Consider the following 16536-nt stretch of genomic DNA (forward strand, 5'->3'; position numbering starts at 1 on the left):
CAACACAGTGTTTTATCAAGATGCCTGGAGGAGTAGAGAAACAACACAGTGTTTTATCAAGATGCCTGGAGGAGTAGAGAAACAACACAGTGTTTTATCAAGATGCCTGGAGGAGTAGAGAAACAACACAGTGTTTTATCAGGATGCCTGGAGGAGTAGAGAAACAACACAGTGTTTTATCAGGATGCCTGGAGGAGTAGAGAAACAACACAGTGTTTTATCAGGATGCCTGGAGGAGTAGAGAAACAACACAGTGTTTTATCAGGATGCCTGGAGGAGTAGAGAAACAACACAGTGTTTTATCAGGATGTCTGGAGGAGTAGAGAAACAACACAGTGTTTTATCAGGATGTCTGGAGGAGTAGAGAAACAACACAGTGTTTTATCAGGATGTCTGGAGGAGTAGAGAAACAACACAGTGTTTTATCAGGATGTCTGGAGGAGTAGAGAAACAACACAGTGTTTTATCAGGATGTCTGGAGGAGTAGAGAAACAACACAGTGTTTTATCTGGATCTGGAGGAGTATAGCAAATAGAGGATTGGCCTATTAACAGAGAATGCCTCCAATAATGTAGGTGGTATACAACCAATGCCACACACACACACCTCTGGAGAGTAGAAGGAAAAAAACACACATTGAAAACTCCATTTGGCTACAAGCTCCAGAGTGAGTAGGTAATGTTATGCAAAGTAGAAACTGAACACAGATCAGTTATCTCTGGCTCCAGTATGCCCTGTTCCAATCTAAACCAGGGTAGAGGGTTATAGCCATCCTCTACCACTGCTCCCTGTTCCAATCTAAACCAGGGTAGAGGGTTATAGCCATCCTCTACCACTGCTCCCTGTTCCAATCTAAACCAGGTGTCCTATAGAATACAGTACATAAACATACCATCCTCTCTCTCTGGAGAGGTGTGTCCTATAGAATACAGTACATAAACATACCATCCTCTCTCTCTCTCTGGAGAGGTGTGTCCTATAGAATACAGTACATAAACATACCATCCTCTCTCTCTCTGGAGAGGTGTGTTCTATAGAATACAGTACATAAACATACCATCCTCTCTCTCTCTGGAGAGGTGTGTCCTATAGAATACAGTACATAAACATACCATCCTGTCTCTCTCTGGAGAGGTGTGTCCTATAGAATACAGTACATAAACATACCATCCTCTCTCTCTGAAGAGGTGTGTTCTATAGAATACAGTACATAAACATACCATCCTCTCTCTCTGAAGAGGTGTGTTCTATAGAATACAGTACATAAACATACCACCCTCTCTCTCTCTCTGGAGAGGTGTGTTCTATAGAATACAGTACATAAACATACCATCCTCTCTCTCTCTGGAGAGGTGTGTCCTATAGAATACAGTACATAAACATACCATCCTGTCTCTCTCTGGAGAGGTGTGTTCTATAGAATACAGTACATAAACATACCATCCTCTCTCCCTCTGGAGAGCGTTGTGTCCTATAGAATACAGTACATAAACATAGCATCCTCTCTCTCTGGAGAGGTGTGTCCTATAGAATACAGTACATAAACATACCATCCTCTCTCTCTCTGGAGAGGTGTGTTCTATAGAATACAGTACATAAATAGATTCTCCCTATGCCCCTCCCTCCCCCCTGCTCAACAGACACCATCCTCTCTCTCTGGTCCCCCTGCTGATGAGCATCTGCCAATCCCGAGCATGCACTCTCTAGCGCTAATCTGCTGGAACACACACACACACACACTGACCTCAATATCAGCCTTTTAAATCAGTGAAGCGTGACACACACATTCATGAATGCTGATGCCAATACACACTTGGCAGTGGGCGCTGTTGCTTTGATCCCCATCCTAAAAAAAACGAATCATTATACTAGCTATTCTGATCCCCCTGTCTGTACACACACACACACACACACACACACACACACACACACACACACACACACACACACACACACACACACACACACACACACACACACACACACACACACACACACACACACACACACACACACACACACACACAAAGCTCACTTTCAGGTTTCCCAGCGTAGTGTGTAAACACAGGGGGTTAGTCTAGCGATTAGATGAGTCCATTTAATCAGTGGGTTAAGCCTGGTGGTCCTTCACAACCAGTGAGCCATAGCCGGCTAGAGCAGACAGATTTAGAACGTATTGCAACCTATAGGGGTCTTTCTCCTTCGCTGCAGCACTCCTGTGTGTGTGTGTGTGTGTGTGTGTGTGTGTGTGTGTGTGTTAGGGGAGACAATGAGCCTAGGGGACAGTGGAGGTGATGAAGGCTGAAACAACAGAGAGGATTATCACTATAGTTCACTAAATATTACTGTAACGTTAGAACTCTGAATGGTTCCCAATGGGACTGACCCAACTAGCTCTCAGGGGGGAAGAGGAAGAGAGAAGACAGGGGGGAAGAGAGAGGAGGAGAAGAGGAGAGAGGAGGAGAGAGGAGGAGAAGAGGAGAGGGGAGGAGAAGAGGAGAGGGGAGGAGGAGAAGAGAGGATGAGAAAGGAAGAGGAGAGAGAGGAGGAGGAGAGGAGAAGAGGAGAGGGGAGGAGGAGGAGGAGAGGGGAGAAGGAGAGAGGAGAAGAGGAGAGAGGGGAGGATAAGAGGAGAGAGGAGGAGAAGGAGAGATGAAGGAGAGAGGGGTCTCTGAAATGTGGATTAAGTTAACATTTCCACCCTACACACCAACATGTGGTCAGTTTTGAGTTATCAAATCTCAAATGGTTTAAGGTCAGCGTAATAGGATAGGATTTGGATAAGCTGATCCTAGAACTGTGCCAATGTGATCCTAACTTGTAACCGGAGCCTGAAATGCTGACAGTCTACTCTGTATTCAGAGAGTCAGTTGGAACAATGCAGCAGGGATGCTACACTCCCAACATCTGGACAAGGCTGTTGCAATAGAACCACAGCTATGGCAGCAAACAAGACCTTTCCACTGTCATTAGAGGACTTTGTTCTTCAGATGATCCAGCTGAATGCTGAAATGAAGGACAGGGTTCTCTAAAGTACTGTGTGTGTTGTACAGAGGGAAGGAGAGGGCTACTGATGTAAGGGCATTACTGGAGGGGGACGTGGTAACGCTGGGCTGTCTCTGACTGCTGGCTAGCACTCCTCTCCCTCCCTCTGCAGGGTTAGAGCCTGCTGGCTAGCTAGCACTCCTCCCTCCCTCTGCAGGGTTAGAGCCTGCTAGCTAGCTAGCACTCCTCCTTCTCTCTGCAGGGTTAGAGCCTGCTGGCTAGCTAGCACTCCTCCCCCTCTCTGCAGGGTTAGATTAGAGCCTGCTGGCTAGCTAGCACTCCTCCCTCCCTCTGCAGGGTTAGAGCCTGCTGGCTAGCACTACTCCCTCCCTCTGCAGGGTTAGAGCCTGCTGGCTAGCTAGCACTCCTCCCTCCCTCTGCAGGGTTAGAGCCTGCTGGCTAGCTAGCACTCCTCCCTCCCTCTGCAGGGTTAGAGCCTGCTGGCTAGCTAGCACTCCTCCCTCCCTCTGCAGGGTTAGAGCCTGCTGGCTAGCACTACTCCCTCCCTCTGCAGGGTTAGAGCCTGCTGGCTAGCTAGCACTCCTCCCTCCCTCTGCAGGGTTAGAGCCTGCTGGCTAGCTAGCACTCCTCCCTCCCTCTGCAGGGTTAGAGCCTGCTGGCTAGCTAGCACTCCTCCCTCTCTCTGCAGGGTTAGAGCCTGCTGGCTAGCTAGCACTCCTCCCTCCCTCTGCAGGGTTAGAGCCTGCTGGCTAGCTAGCACTCCTCCCCCTCTCTGCAGGGTTAGATTAGAGCCTGCTGGCTAGCTAGCACTCCTCCCTCTCTCTGCAGGGTTAGAGCCTGCTGGCTAGCTAGCACTCCTCCCTCTCTCTGCAGGATTAGAGCCTGCTGGCTAGCTAGCACTCCTCCCTCTCTCTGCAGGGTTAGAGCCTGCTGGCTAGCTAGCACTCATCTCTCTGCAGGATTAGAGCCTGCTGGCTAGCTAGCACTCCTCCTTCTCTCTGCAGGGTTAGAGCCTGCTGGCTAGCTAGCACTCCTCCTTCTCTCTGCAGGGTTAGAGCCTGCTGGCTAGCTAGCACTCCTCCTTCTCTCTGCAGGGTTAGAGCCTGCTGGCTAGCTAGCACTCCTCCCTTCCTCTGCAGGGTTAGAGCCTGCTGGCTAGCTAGCACTCCTCCCTCCCACTGCAGGGTTAGAGCCTGCTGGCTAGCTAGCACTCCTCCCTCCCTCTGCAGGGTTAGAGCCTGCTGGCTAGCTAGCACTCCTCCCTCCATCTGCAGGGTTAGAGCCTGCTGGCTAGCTAGCACTCCTCCCTCCCTCTGCAGGGTTAGAGCCTGCTGGCTAGCTAGCACTCCTCCCCCTCTCTGCAGGGTTAGATTAGAGCCTGCTGGCTAGCTAGCACTCCTCCCTCTCTCTGCAGGGTTAGAGCCTGCTGGCTAGCTAGCACTCCTCCTTCTCTCTGCAGGGTTAGAGCCTGCTGGCTAGCTAGCACTCCTCCCTCCCTCTGCAGGGTTAGAGCCTGCTGACTAGCTAGCACTCCTCCCTCCCTCTGCAGGGTTAGAGCCTGCTGGCTAGCTAGCACTCCTCCCTCTCTCTGCAGGGTTAGATTAGAGCCTGCTGGCTAGCTAGCACTCCTCCCTCTCTCTGCAGGGTTAGAGCCTGCTGGCTAGCTAGCACTCCTCCCTCTCTCTGCAGGATTAGAGCCTGCTGGCTAGCTAGCACTCCTCCCTCTCTCTGCAGGGTTAGAGCCTGCTGGCTAGCTAGCACTCCTCCCTCTCTCTGCAGGGTTAGAGCCTGCTGGCTAGCTAGCACTCCTCCCTCTCTCTGCAGGATTAGAGCCTGCTGGCTAGCTAGCACTCCTCCCTCTCTCTGCAGGGTTAGAGCCTGCTGGCTAGCTAGCACTCCTCCCTCTCTCTGCAGGGTTAGAGCCTACTGGCTAGCTAGCACTCATCTCTCTGCAGGATTAGAGCCTGCTGGCTAGCTAGCACTCCTCCCCCTCTCTGCAGGGTTAGATTAGAGCCTGCTGGCTAGCTAGCACTCCTCCCCCTCTCTGCAGGGTTAGGTTAGAGCCAGGCCTTTGCTGGAAGTCAGAAGGGAGAGCAACACACACAGACAATGTATATGCGCATGAACGCACACACACACACACACCACGTGACCCACACACACCACGTGACCAACACACACCACAGGAGGTTGGTGGCACATTAATTGTGGAGGAAGGGCTCCTCCCCTCAGCAGCCTCCACTGACACACACACGACCCGTGACAGACAGGACACACACACGACACGTGACACACAGCATCCCTCTCTCCAGGCCCCTGGCAACATGACTACAGAGAGGAGAGGGGGGAAAGGAGGAGAGGGGGGCAAGGAGGAGAGAGGAGAGAAGGAAAGAAGGAGAGAGGAGAGAGGGGGCAAGGAGGAGAGAGGAGAAAGGAGGAGAGAGGAGAGGGGGAAAAGGAGGAGAGAGGAGAGGGGGAAAAGGAGGAGAGAGGAGAGGGGGAAAAGGAGGAGAGAGGAGAGGGGGAAAAGGAGGAGAGAGGAGAAAGGAGGAGAGGAGAAAGGAGGAGAGAGGAGAAAGGAGGAGAGAGGAGAAAGGAGGAGAGAGTAGAGGGGGAAAAGGAAGAGAGGAGAGAGGGGGAAAGGGAGGAGAGAGGAGAGGGGGAAAGGGAGGAGAGAGGAGAGGGGGAAAGGGAGGAGAGAGGAGAGGGGGAAAGGGAGGAGAGAGGAGAGGGGGAAAGGGAGGAGAGAGGAGAGGGGGAAAGGGAGGAGAGAGGAGAGGGGGAAAGGAGGAGAGAGGAGAGGGGGAAAGGAGGAGAGAGGAGTGGGGGAAAGGAGGAGAGAGGAGTGGGGGAAACGAGGAGAGAGGAGTGGGGGAAACGAGGAGAGAGGAGTGGGGGAAAGGGAGGAGAGAGGAGTGGGGGAAAGGGAGGAGAGAAGAGTGGGGGAAAGGAGGAGAGAGGAGTGGGGGAAAGGGAGGAGAGAGGAGAGGGGGAAAGGAGGAGAGAGGAGTGGGGGAAAGGAGGAGAGGAGGAGAGAGGAGTGGGGGAAAGGAGGAGAGGAGTGGGGGAAAGGAGGAGAGAGGGAAAAGGAGGAGAGAGGAGAAGGGGAAAGGAGGAGAGAGGAGTGGGGGAAAGGAGGAGAGGAGGAGAGAGGAGTGGGGGAAAGGATGAGAGGAGACAGGGCAGTTGTACGCTGGCTGTGAAGGCTCGACCTCCCAACAATGCCTCCCCCTAACACACACACACCGCCCCATGCATGCTCTTTAACCCCATGATGAGATGACCCCTGTGAAGACGACCACAGGGCGACAGTGTCCAGCTAATAAGCACAGAGGGCTGTGTGTGTGTCCTACTCAAACAAACAACACAATACAAGGTCTAGGGCAAGACCACACACACACAACATTTGGCCAAGAGCAAGAGAACAAAGAATCCAAGGCCATCTAAAACCAGTCTCTCCTCTCCTGAATCAAGATCTGGAAAGGTGCTGTTAAGTCACAGAGAGGGCTGCCAGGTGTTACAGTAGGACTATGTTATGTTCCCTGGCTGTGTTGGTTCTACTAGCTGCTGCTGCTGCTGCTACACTGGCTGCTGCTGCTGCTACACTGGCTGCTGCTGCTGCTACACTGGCTGCTGCTGCTGCTACACTGGCTGCTGCTACACTGGCTGCTGCTGCTGCTACACTGGCTGCTGCTGCTACACTGGCTGCTGCTGCTAGCTGTACACTGCTGCTGCTGTGCTGCTGCTACACTGCTGCTGGCTGCTGCTGCTACACTGGCTGCTGCTGCTGCTACACTGGCTGCTGCTGCTGCTACACTGGCTGCTGCTGCTGCTACACTGGCTGCTGCTGCTACACTGGCTGCTGCTGCTAGCTGTGCTGCTGCTGCTAGCTGTGCTGCTGCTACACTGGCTGCTGCTACACTGGCTGCTGCTGCTACACTGGCTGCTGCTGCTACACTGGCTGCTGCTGCTACACTGGCTGCTGCTGCTGCTGCTACACTGGCTGCTGCTGCTGCTCCTGCTCTACTGGCTGCTGCTGCTACACTGGCTGCTGCTGCTGCTGCTACACTGGCTGCTGCTGCTGCTGCTGCTACACTGGCTGCTGTTGCTGCTGCTACACTGGCTGCTGTTGTTGTTGTTGCTACACTGGTTGTTGCTGCTACACTGGTTGTTGCTGCTACACTGGTTGCTGCTGCTACACTGGCTGTTGTTGCTGCTACACTGGTTGTTGTTGCTGCTACACTGGCTGTTGTTGTTGCTGCTACACTGGCTGCTGCTGCTGCTGCTACACTGGCTGCTGCTGCTACACTGGCTGCTGCTACACTGGCTGCTGCTACACTGGCTGCTGCTGCTGCTAAACTTGCTGCTGCTACACTGGCGGCTGCTGCTGCTACACTGGCTGCTGCTACACTGGCTGCTGCTACACTGGCTGCTGCTGCTGCTACACTGGCTGCTGCTGCTGCTACACTGGCTGCTGCTGCTGCTACACTGTCTGCTGCTGCTGCTACACTGGCTGCTGCTGCTGCTACACTGGCTGCTGCTGCTGCTACACTGGCTGCTGCTGCTGCTACACTGGCTGCTGCTGCTGCTACACTGGCTGCTGCTGCTGCTACACTGGCTGCTGCTGCTGCTACACTGGCTGCTGCTGCTGCTACACTGGCTGCTGCTGCTGCTACACTGGCTGCTGCTGCTGCTACACTGGCTGCTGCTGCTGCTACACTGGCTGCTACTACACTGGCAGCTGCTGCTACTACACTGGCAGCTGCTGCTCCCCCACTGTCACTGCTATGGTTAGTTATCTGTAGGAGCTGGTGATTTCTCCAGTCCTGACTCCATGTCTCTACACAGCCAGAACAGGCCACAGTGGACTCATTACTGCACAGAGACTCAGAGGGAGGAATAGAGAGAGACAGCAGATACAGAGAAACACACATGGGCATGGAGGAAGGAATAGAGAGAGAGACAGCAGATGCAGAGAAACAGACACGGGTATGCACGCACACACACGGTGTATGCTCTTTCTGGTCACAGCAACTTTTTAAATAAGAAAGAACAGAGTACAGAAGAGAAGTGAGGTCAAGGTGGAGAACATATACACTGACATCACAATAGAGACCTGGGCTGACTGACATCACAATAGAAACCTGGACTGACTTATACACTGACCTGGAATGACTGACATCACAATAGAGACCTGGACTGACTGACATCACAATAGAGACCTGGACTGACTTATACACTGACCTGGACTGACTGACATCACAACAGAGACCTGGACTGACTGACATCACAACAGAGACCTGGACTGACTGACATCACAACAGAGACCTGGACTGACTGACATCACAACAAAGACCTGGACTGACTGACATCACAACAAACACCTGGACTGACTGACATCACAACAAAGACCTGGACTGACTGACATCACAACAAAGACCTGGACTGACTGACATCACAACAAAGACCTGGACTGACTGACATCACAACAAAGACCTGGACTGACTGACATCACAACAAAGACCTGGACTGACTGACATCACAGTAAAGACCTGGACTGACAGACAGATGTCAGTCCTATGTAGACAATTAGAACTGTGCATAAAGATAATGGACTGTCCTGTTTAACTTTCATCTCTGATCATTTGTCAAATAGGGAGAGAGGAACACACAATACTGACATATATAGGCCTAGACTCAGGGATACCGTCAGTCTATCAGACACAGACACAATACTGACAAATATAGGCCTAGACTCAGGGATACAGTCAGTCTATCAGACACAGACACAATACTGACAAATATAGGCCTAGACTCAGGGATACAGTCAGTCTATCAGACACACACACAATACTGACAAATATAGGCCTAGACTCAGGGATACAGTCAGTCTATCAAACACAGACACAATACTGACAAATATAGGCCTAGACTCAGGGATACAGTCAGTCTATCAAACACAGACACAATACTGACAAATATAGGCCTAGACTCAGGGATACAGTCAGTCTATCAGACACAGACACAATACTGACAAATATAGGCCTAAGATTCTGGGATACAGTCAGTCTATCAAACACACACACCAACAGACAGACAGACACACACTAACAGACACACTTCCTCTGCTAAGGATAAACTTGGTCTTATTGTGTCTTCTAGGCATGCTGTCCTCCCAAGAACAAAAGAGAGCCAGACCAAACTAATGGAGAACCTCCCGGGGACAGAAGAGAGCCAGGCCAAACTACTGGAGAACCTCCCGGAGACCGAAGAGAGCCAGACCAAACTAATGGAGAACATCCCAGAGACAGACGAGAGCCAGACCAAACTAATGGAGAACCTCCCCGGAAAAGAAGAGAGCCAGACCAAACTAATGGAGAACCTCCCCGGAACAGAAGAGAGACAGACCAAACTAGTGGAGAACCTCCCCAGAACAGAAGAGAGCCAGACCAAACTAGTGGCGAACCTCCCCAGTACAGAAGAGAGCCAGACCAAACTAGTGGCGAACCTCCCCAGTACAGAAGAGAGCCAGACCAAACTAGTGGAGAACCTCCCCAGAACAGAAGAGAGCCAGACCAAACTAGTGGCGAACCTCCCCAGTACAGAAGAGAGCCAGACCAAACTAGTGGAGAACCACCCCAGTACAGAAGAGAGCCAGACCAAACTAGTGGCGAACCTCCCCAGTACAGAAGAGAGCCAGACCAAACTAGTGGCGAACCTCCCCAGTACAGAAGAGAGCCAGACCAAACTAGTGGAGAACCTCCCCAGAACAGAAGAGAGCCAGACCAAACTAGTGGCGAACCTCCCCAGTACAGAAGAGAGCCAGACCAAACTAGTGGAGAAAACAGCTGCAGGAATCCAGTAGAACCAACACTAATCAACATCAATCCCTCTTGGTCACAGTCCTAACTGGATATTACTCCTATTATACCCATTGTGGGAGTGGGTCTCAGATAACACCACTGTGTGTGTGTGTGTGTGTGTGTGTGTGTGTGTGTGTGTGTGTGTGTGTGTGTGTGTGTGTGTGTGTGTGTGTGAGAGAGAGAGAAGAGAAAGAGAGAAAAAGAAGAGGGTGCTCAGGAGAGAGAGAGATCAAAGGAGCTGTAACTACAAGACCTGCTTCATCTCAGCCAGTTAACAGGCACTGAGCTGCAAGTCAAATGAGCCCCTCTGATGTGTGTGTGTGTGTAACAAAATAGATGAGTGAGTAATGTGACCTAGTAACATATCAGAGTGAAGCTCAGAGTGACTGAGTAAATTACTGTTTATCTGCTCCTCTGTGAGAGTGAGTAGGAGAGAGAGGAACAACTCCTCTGTGAGAGTGAGTAGGAGAGAAGTACGACTCCTCTTTGAGAGTGAGTAGGAGAGAAGTACGACTCCTCTGTGAGAGTGAGTAGGAGAGAAGTACGACTCCTCTGTGAGAGTGAGTAGGAGAGAAGTACGACTCTCTGTGAGAGTGAGTAGGAGAGAGGAACGACTCCTCTTTGTGAGTGAGTAGGAGAGATGAACGACTCCTCTTTGAGAGTGAGTAGGAGAGAAGTACAACTCCTCTTTGAGAGTGAGTAGGAGAGAAGTACGACTCCTCTGTGAGAGTGAGTAGGAGAGAAGTACGACTCCTCTGTGAGAGTGAGTAGGAGAGAAGTACGACTCTCTGTGAGAGTGAGTAGGAGAGAGGAACGACTCCTCTTTGAGAGTGAGTAGGAGAGATGAACGACTCCTCTTTGAGAGTGAGTAGGAGAGAAGTACGACTCCTCTGTGAGAGTGAGTAGGAGAGAAGTACGATTCCTCTGTGAGAGTGAGTAGGAGAGAAGTACGACTCTCTGTGAGAGTGAGTAGGAGAGAGGAACGACTCCTCTTTGAGAGTGAGTAGGAGAGAAGTACGACTCTCTGTGAGAGTGAGTAAGAGAGATGAACGACTCCTCTTTGAGAGTGAGTAGGAGAGAGGAACGACTCCTCTTTGAGAGTGAGTAGGAGAGAAGTACGACTCTCTGTGAGAGTGAGTAGGAGAGATGAACGACTCCTCTTTGAGAGTGAGTAGGAGAGATGAACGACTCCTCTTTGAGAGTGAGTAGGAGAGAGGAACGACTCCTCTGGGTATATATTATTTTTTTAACACTCACCAGGCTGCCTTTTGACATGTCCTTCACATCACTTCTGCATGGCTGTGGATGTAGGTCATACACCTCTAACACACACATTCCCTCCCTCTATAACCTGCCTTCCATATACACCCACTCATACCTGACACCATTAACCAGTTAGAGTGAGGTGGGGCTGGGTGTTGGGTTAGGGTGTGGGTGGGGCCAGAGGGAGGTGGGGCTGAGTGTCGGGTGTGGGTGGGGCCAGAGGGAGGTGGGGCTGGGTTAGGGTGTGGATGGGGCCAGAGGGAGGTGGGGCTGAGTGTTGGGTTAGGGTGTGGGTGGGGCCAGAGGGAGGTGGGGCTGAGTGTCGGGTTAGGTTGTGGGTGGGGCTAGAGGGAGGTGGGGCTGGGAGTTGGGTTAGGGTGTGGGTGGGGCCAGAGGGAGGTGGGGCTGAGTGTCGGGTTAGGGTGGGGCCAGAGGGAGGTGGGGCTGGGAGTTGGGTTAGGGTGTGGATGGGGCCAGAGGGAGGTGGGGCTGGGTGTTGGGTTAGGGTGTGGATGGGGCCAGAGGGAGGTGGGGCTGAGTGTTGGGTTAGGGTGTGGGTGGGGCCAGAGGGAGGTGGGGCTGGGAGTTGGGCTAGGGTGCAGATGGGGCCAGAGGGAGGTGGGGCTGGGAGTTGGGTTAGGGTGCAGATGGGGCCAGAGGGAGGTGGGGCTGGGAGTTGGGTTAGGGTGTGGATGGGGCCAGTGGGAGGTGGGGTTAGGAGTTGGGTTAGGGTGTGGATGGGGCCAGAGGGAGGTGGGGCTGGGTGTTGGGTGTGGGTGGGGCCAGAGGGAGGTGGGGCTGGGTTGGGGTGTGGGTGGGGCCAGAGGGAGGTGGGGCTGGGAGTTGGGTTAGGGTGTGGGTAGGGCCAGAGGGAGGTGGGGCTGGGAGTTGGGTTAGGATGTGGGTGGGGCCAGAGGAGGTGGGGCTGGGAGTTGGGTTAGAGTGTGGGTGGGGCCAGAGGGAAGTGGGGCTGAGTGTTGGGTTAGGGTGTGGGTGGGGCCAGAGGGAGGTGGGGCTGGGTTAGGGTGTGGGTGGGGCCAGAGGGAGGTGGGGCTGGGAGTTGGGTTAAGGTGCGGGTGGGGCCAGAGGGAGATTTAATGGACTTTGATGACACCGTCCCTGATACGGCTAGGGGGGCATCCACATTGCCAGAATTCCTGAGACCCCCTTGAAGAGGGAACTGGCCAATAACAATACAGGGAGTCAAGAGCCTGATGTTTTTAGGGTTCTGCAGTCAGCCACCCAGCCAGCCAGTCAGGGAGGGCCTCTGGTCATACAGACACAGAGAGGGCCTCTGGTCATACAGACACAGAGAGGGCCTCTGGTCATACAGACACAGAGAGGGCCTCTGGTCATACAGACACAGAGAGGGCCTCTGGTCATACAGACACAGAGAGGGCCTCTGGTCATACAGACACAGAGAGGGCCTCTGGTCATACAGACACAGAGAGGGCCTCTGGTCATACAGACACAGAGAGGGCCTCTGGTCATACAGACACAGAGAGGGCCTCTGGTCATACAGACACAGAGAGGGCCTCTGGTCATACAGACACAGAGAGGGCCTCTGGTCATACAGACACAGAGAGGGCCTCTGGTCATACAGACACAGAGAGGGCCTCTGGTCATACAGACACAGGAAGACTAAAGTGAGTCGCCAGCTCTAAATGGAACAACACACTTCCTCTATCATATCACACTTTCCACAAGTGGAAGAGGATGCAGAGGTGTGTGTGTGGAGTGTGTGAGGGAGAGATAAATCAAGCAGATGAATCAGTCGGTAGCTATGGATTAAAACATCCTTCTCTTCATGTTTGTGCCACCTGCACATTTTCCCTCACAGATGTATGTTGATAGACTAAAGAACTGCCAGCCTTCCTACAAGCCACAGACACCTCAGACAACAGCAGTAGACTATATGAACCTCAGACAACAGCAGTAGACTATAAGAACCACAGACAACAGCAGTAGGCTATATGAACCTCAGACAACAGCAGTAGGCTATATGAACCTCAGACAACAGCAGTAGACTATAAGAACCACAGACAACAGTAGTAGACTATAATGAAAGATCAACACCAGCAGCAGGCATCAGAGAGACAGGAGAAACATCACCCTCCTGTCCTAAACAAATAATGGTCTTCTACCGTCAAACAGAGATCCTGGCCCTTCACCCCTCAGCTCTACAGACAGCAGAGAGATATCCTGGCCCTTCACCCCTCAGCTCTACAAACAGCAGAGAGATATCCTGGCCCTTCACCCCTCAGCTCTACAGACAGCAGAGAGATATCCTGGCCCTTCACCCCTCAGCTCTACAAACAGCAGAGAGATATCCTGGCCCTTCACCCCTCAGCTCTACAAACAGCAGAGAGATATCCTGGCCCTTCACCCCTCAGCTCTACAAACAGCAGAGAGATATCCTGGCCCTTCACCCCTCAGCTCTACAAACAGCAGAGAGACGGAGAGATGTAGAGGGAGGCAGAGAGAGGGGAGAGGCGCAGGCCAAAAACAATCCGTGGACCCTGTAGCTTCAACTGGTGTGTGTGTGTGTAAAGAAAGGCATCCTTTACCCTCTGACGACAGGCCTCCTCCTCCGTTAACACTCTCTGTGCTGGACTGGGAGTAGGCCATGGGGCCGCTCCTCTTCCCCTTCCTGAGGGAGCGGTTAGTGCTGGGGCTGCCCACCGGAGTGGAGGTAGACACCATCCCTCCATCCTTCCTGGAGAAGATACCGCTGAAGAACCTGACCAGCCGCCGGTCCGAGCCACTGGAGCGGCAGCCGGTGCCTCTCAGAAACCCCTCCTTCTCTGACACACTCTTCATGGAAAGAGTGATCAGATCGCTGTTGTCCAATGTGCGGTTTTTGCCTCTCGCTCGTTCCCAGCGGCTCAGCTCCGTCATTGAGTCAGTCTTGTTAAGGACAGCCCCGACTTCTAACGTGTTTCGTTTAGGAGGTCCCGTCTCATCGTAAGCCGGGTTCTGGAGGACTGTGGACTGGGGGGTCTGGTTGTCGTCCCCGGCTGTTCCTTCCCCGCGGCCGACACACCCAGAGCTGCTGTGGTGCTGGTCTTTGGAGAGGGTCCGGATGCTGCTGTGGTGCTGGTCTTTGGAGAGGGTCCGGATGCTGCTGTGGTGCTGGTCTTTGGAGAGGGTCCGGATGCGGAGCAGTTCGCCACCCGTCCAGTGTCGGAAACTGAAGCTCCGGCGAAGCAGGCTGGGGTGGCTCTTCAGTGGCGGCGTCTCGGGAGAGGCCTTGACGGCTCTTCCGTTACTTTTGGACGCACACGACTTGTCCTTACCCCCGTCCCCATTAGTTGGAGCATCACTGCCCTTGTCCTCTGTGCTCTTGGCTTTCAGAAGTCTTTTCTTCTTATCAACACTCCCATTCTCACCGTAGGAAGCAGATGTTGTCAAGGTTTTTTCAGTCTCCCCCTTAAGCCTCGAGTCAGTTTCAGCGCTTTCCTGTGTCCAGCTTATCCCCTGTGATTTCTTCTGACTCTGCGGTGACCTGGTCTCCTCTGAGGCCTGGCTGTTGTTACCAGGCTCTGTGGGGGGGCTAGTTTCCTTCAACTCTTTATACAACGGATACGCCTTTTTCATTTTCAGCCTTCCCAGTTCTAATTGTCCGGTGCTGAATGTCCTGAAATGTCTCATGTAGTTGTGTGAGTGGAACTCGTCGCTTTCATCCTCAACTTCTTTCAGCTCCTCCAGCAGACAACTCCTCTGGAGCTCCGAGGAGACCTCGCGACGGTAAGGGCCCACGTTGGGGTTCTCGAGACGTCGTGGTCCAGAGCTCCCGCAGCTAACCCCATCCTCCTCCTCCAAGCTCTCTTTCTTTACCAAGGTGAGAGAGATCCGGTACACTGTTTTCCTTTGTGGCGTTCCTCGCTCCATCCTTTCTATATTACCGTCAAGAAGGTACATTCTCTAGGGACACGAACTGAATTGGGAGCTACGGAATAGGCTACACGAGTGGGACAGACGTTACTTTGAATGGAAAAATGACTTACAGACACTGGTCCTTTGATGTCGTCTAGTAATAAGGAAGTAATAGTAGGCTATTTGTAATAATACTATAATTAAACGCGTACTATATTAAATTAGTTACACTACTAAATTAATATTAAATATCAAAACAATTTACTTATCCAGATGTGCAAAAGGGCATGAGAATTCGACGCAGGAAATGAATTCCTTTCACATCCCGGTGGATTTATAAACTGGCAACAAATGTAATGTAGGAACTAAACAAGCACCGCGTCTTCATTTAGGGCATGTCCGGCTTCTCTCCCTCTCAAAATGCATCGCTTGTGCAAAAAAAATGCCCACGGTTCTTTACGAGACTGCAGTCGCTTACAGAGTAATTTGTTGTCACAGCAAACAAAACAAATATTACTGGTTCAGGCAGCAGAGTGTCCGGGTGTATTGCTTCAAGATCCACAACGACAGTATTCCCATTATTGTAGAGTAATATTATTACATCGCTGTATTCCTCCAAGCGAAGTGAGTGTGTTGTCTCCCATTGTGTTCGCGCGCATCTCCCGCAGCGAAGCCAGCTTGCCTTAGGAACATTGATTTAGTGGTTTTGTTTTCAACCCCAGTGTCCGATTGTGATTGAAATGGGGGAATTTATAGCCAAAACCAAGCTTCCCCAATCCCTCACTCACACACGGTTATCCTGAGAACGCGAGGAAACGTAGCCACGGTCCCATATCCTTTTCCCCCTCCACCTCTCTCCTCACTTCACACTCAAGAGGGACACGGATCATCCAGCAAGAACCAAGGATTAGAAACAAAACACGAATCGGATTTCAAACATGGAATGGAACGAATTCACAGGCGGATAGCTGGCGTTTCAAAACGGTTTATATAGATATTACGAGTAATTTAGGGTTGCACAGGCCTCTACAATAAACAAAAGCCGTGTTTTAATTAAGAATTTAAAATGTGTAACAACTGTGTATTTACATAGGAACTAGGCGTATACTGTATATATGAGAACCACAGCAGTAATATATACCTAAAGAACAGTCTGGTTCATTCAGAGATAAAACAACCACCGGGAGAAAATGAGACATTGTGGCATTGATTTCACCTACATCCAAGGTCGATTGGACACGGTTATCAACACAAGGCTATCAGGTTGCTCAAAACAAACATTGGGAAATTCCACTCCGGGATTTACAGCATCTCACTGGTTCTCATTTAGGGGAGTGGCTTGTGCTTTTCTCTCTGTCCATCAGGATCTGTAAACCCACCTGGGCTGCCCCATCGATACTACTAGCGCCATAAGGATGAACGAAAGTGATATTACGAAAAAGGGAAACTATGGAATGATAACAATGACTACAACAGACTGATAACAATTCCAAACACATCAATATTCAAACGAGCTGTGCTCACTGCC

The 16536-nt window shown here is 51.8% G+C and overlaps 1 protein-coding gene across 1 annotated transcript in view; it reads right to left on the minus strand.

Moving 5' to 3' along the window:
• The window catches only part of LOC139397141 (uncharacterized), a gene marked incomplete at its 3' end in the record, with an annotated part of 59632 nt that extends 43788 nt beyond the window's left edge, over positions 1-15844 (minus strand). The window contains exon 1 of the mRNA XM_071144014.1: positions 13700-15844. Coding sequence (XP_071000115.1) covers positions 13700-15053 — 1354 coding nt within the window. The remainder of the gene's footprint in view (positions 1-13699) is intronic.
• Positions 15845-16536: the final 692 nt, after the last annotated feature.

This window comes from Oncorhynchus clarkii, unplaced genomic scaffold, assembly GCF_045791955.1.
Source record: "Oncorhynchus clarkii lewisi isolate Uvic-CL-2024 unplaced genomic scaffold, UVic_Ocla_1.0 unplaced_contig_187_pilon_pilon, whole genome shotgun sequence".
Classification (NCBI taxonomy): Eukaryota; Metazoa; Chordata; class Actinopteri; order Salmoniformes; family Salmonidae; genus Oncorhynchus; species Oncorhynchus clarkii.